General features: G+C 36.0%; 1 protein-coding gene across 2 annotated transcripts in view; it reads right to left on the bottom strand.

Annotated features, from left to right (window-relative positions):
- The window catches only part of LOC137622753 (peroxidase-like), a 31,662-nt gene extending 30,436 nt beyond the window's left edge, over window positions 1-1,226 (bottom strand). Inside the window, exon 1 of one of the 2 annotated variants that reach the window (XM_068353343.1) lies at window positions 1,102-1,226. In XM_068353343.1, the coding sequence (XP_068209444.1) occupies window positions 1,102-1,106 (5 nt within the window). In that variant the 5' untranslated portion in view covers window positions 1,107-1,226. Of the gene's footprint in view, window positions 1-865; window positions 1,031-1,101 lie in introns of those variants that run through there. The other variant, XM_068353345.1, reaches the window with a different exon arrangement.
- Between the last annotated feature and the right edge of the window lie 1,274 nt (window positions 1,227-2,500).

Genomic DNA, 2,500 nt, shown 5'->3' with positions numbered 1-2,500 from the left:
GAGGATGATTGCACAAGCCCATTGTAAGGGTCAACAGTTCAAAATTTGTCCCATGGCTTATTGGATGTCATTGATAACAGGACCAAACTGTCCCTATAACTTTGAAGAGGGTTTCAGAAGGGATCCCTGGTCCACCCTCTGAGGCATCAGTGGTCGCTATCTAACCCTATTAAACTATAAGAAAAAAAAAAAAATAAAGCATCACGTAAGAGTTCATACAATATTGTAAATAAAACATTTATCAAAATAAAATAAAAAAAAAATAAATAAAAAAAGCAGAAATTCAAGCCAACTGGGTCAGTACGTACCTAGCATTTGAATCCTATCGCCGACATAATATCAAGTGATCAAGAGATTCATTATCTAAATTTTGCACCAGGGAAAAATATTGACATGACTTTAAGGATCCCATTAAGCCTTGGTATGGTCATATAGCCATCGGTAACTAGTCAGAAAATGTCATTATCGTGCCTTGGCAACTTACTGTTTAAGATATCAGATGTGATGTTGACCGATAGGTTGCCATAGCACGATTATGAAATCTTGAGACGCTGCAAATGCAGATGTAGGTTAATCCTCAGCCATTCGTTGCTGTCCCAATAATCCTATCATATAGTTATCATGACAATCACGTCTAACACCCGTGAGAACAATGCATCATAATAAATAAACAATATAACAACACACTCTCAATGATTATTTGATTAATATCTAACATTCAGGCATCCATAACAAAACTTGAAAAAAAAAATTCTAGAAATATTTCATTAATCTAATTTTTATATAACTTGCACTTTTATACAGATCTTCAGTTCAAAGTAACTCACAGTCAACATTATTTATTAAGAATGCAATGCAGTCTTACCGATAAGGAAAGTGATATAGTTATCTGAAATCTTTAGTAGAAACTTTCTACGAGCAGAGTTTTGAATCCCGGGATAATTTCTTTCTGCAGTTTCAAGAAACGTCAACACTGAGCACCCGTTGAAATCCCTGAAGCAGAGACCGCGGCAGGAGACACATACTCCTAAATGCCTACCGAATGACTGAGTCTGACCGAGAAAAATCAAGGTAATATGAACAAGACTCAGCGTGACTCACCGCATCGCTGCCAAACCTCCGAGAAGAAAAAGGTAGAGCGATGTTTCCTCGGGTGTGTTCACTATGGTCTACAGGAAGAGACTAGCGTAGGACACTAGCTGGACTCTCCAGCTTATCGTAGGTCGTTCACAGCGACAAAGCCTTTTTTCACTGGCTCTCCTTTGAAAAGACTCCTGATCTCTTTATAACACCAGTGACAAAGCAGATCTATTGATGAGTGATTAGACAAACCGCTTTTGGGCGGTAACTGTGCCAGGTTTCCGAAGTCAAGAACCGGCTTTTGTTGGATCTTTTAAAGTAAAAGGAAAAAATGAGGCTGTCTTGGAAAGGGCGTTGAAACCTTTATTCTGTTTAATAAAAATTGTCTAGGGTGTGGCGTCATGAGATATCAAAATGGTAATCTCTCTCTCTCTCTCTCTCTCTCTCTCTCTCTCTCTCTCTCTCTCTCTCTCTCTCTCTCTCTGCTACACAAGCACATTCATGTACGCCTGGATAGATAGATAAGCTATATAGATCAACATACAGATAATATAAATGCTTAAATTCTCATATGCACTCTGTTCATGACTGCTTGTCATGTGAATGGTAATAGGCCTACATGAAATAAAGTTAGTTATCGGAACACGTTTCAGGATGTAAATAACCATCTTTATCTTAATCTAGTATACCTTATTATCACTATTACCATGATTGCAACGCGTCAAAATATCTAGATAAATACACACACACATAAATTCAACCTTTCTCATTCCCTCCCGCTTTCCTAACTACATCAGATTCGGCGGTTTGAGGGATATTGTGGTTTCCAAGATTACCTCTCGGAGTACACTCCTCTCACCAGGGTATGACTACGCACTCTCCCCCTACCCGAGGGACGCAGAGAGACTGAGTAGTCATATATATATATATATATATATATATATACATATATATGTGTATATATATATATATATATATATATATATATATATATATATATACATATATATATGTATATATATATATATATATATATGTGTGTGTGTGTGTGTGTGTGTGTTTGTGTAGCTAGACAAGCTGCTGTATATTATTATTATTATTATTATTATTATTATTATTATTATTATTATTATTGTTATTATTACAGCTGTCATTGTATGATCTCTTTTATCATGTTCCTGTTTACTGTAGTTTTTGCAGCATCATTATGTGTGTTTTTGTTGTTGTCTTTGTAACTGTTTTGAAACCACCACTGTCATCACCATTAGTACCGGCAGCTATAGTTTGATTCACCTTACAAAATTTATCCCCAAACAGTTAGATTAATTATTTTCCATATACTTCTTCTAAACGTGAGATTCTTGTTTAATGGGCACTCATGAACACCAGAGACAAGTGACAGGTCAATGTACTAGAGACA

Source organism: Palaemon carinicauda, chromosome 29, assembly GCF_036898095.1.
Source record: "Palaemon carinicauda isolate YSFRI2023 chromosome 29, ASM3689809v2, whole genome shotgun sequence".
Lineage (NCBI taxonomy): Eukaryota > Metazoa > Arthropoda > Malacostraca > Decapoda > Palaemonidae > Palaemon > Palaemon carinicauda.
The sequence above is the reverse complement of the archived record's forward strand: the minus strand, read 5'-3'. Positions and strand labels throughout refer to the sequence as shown.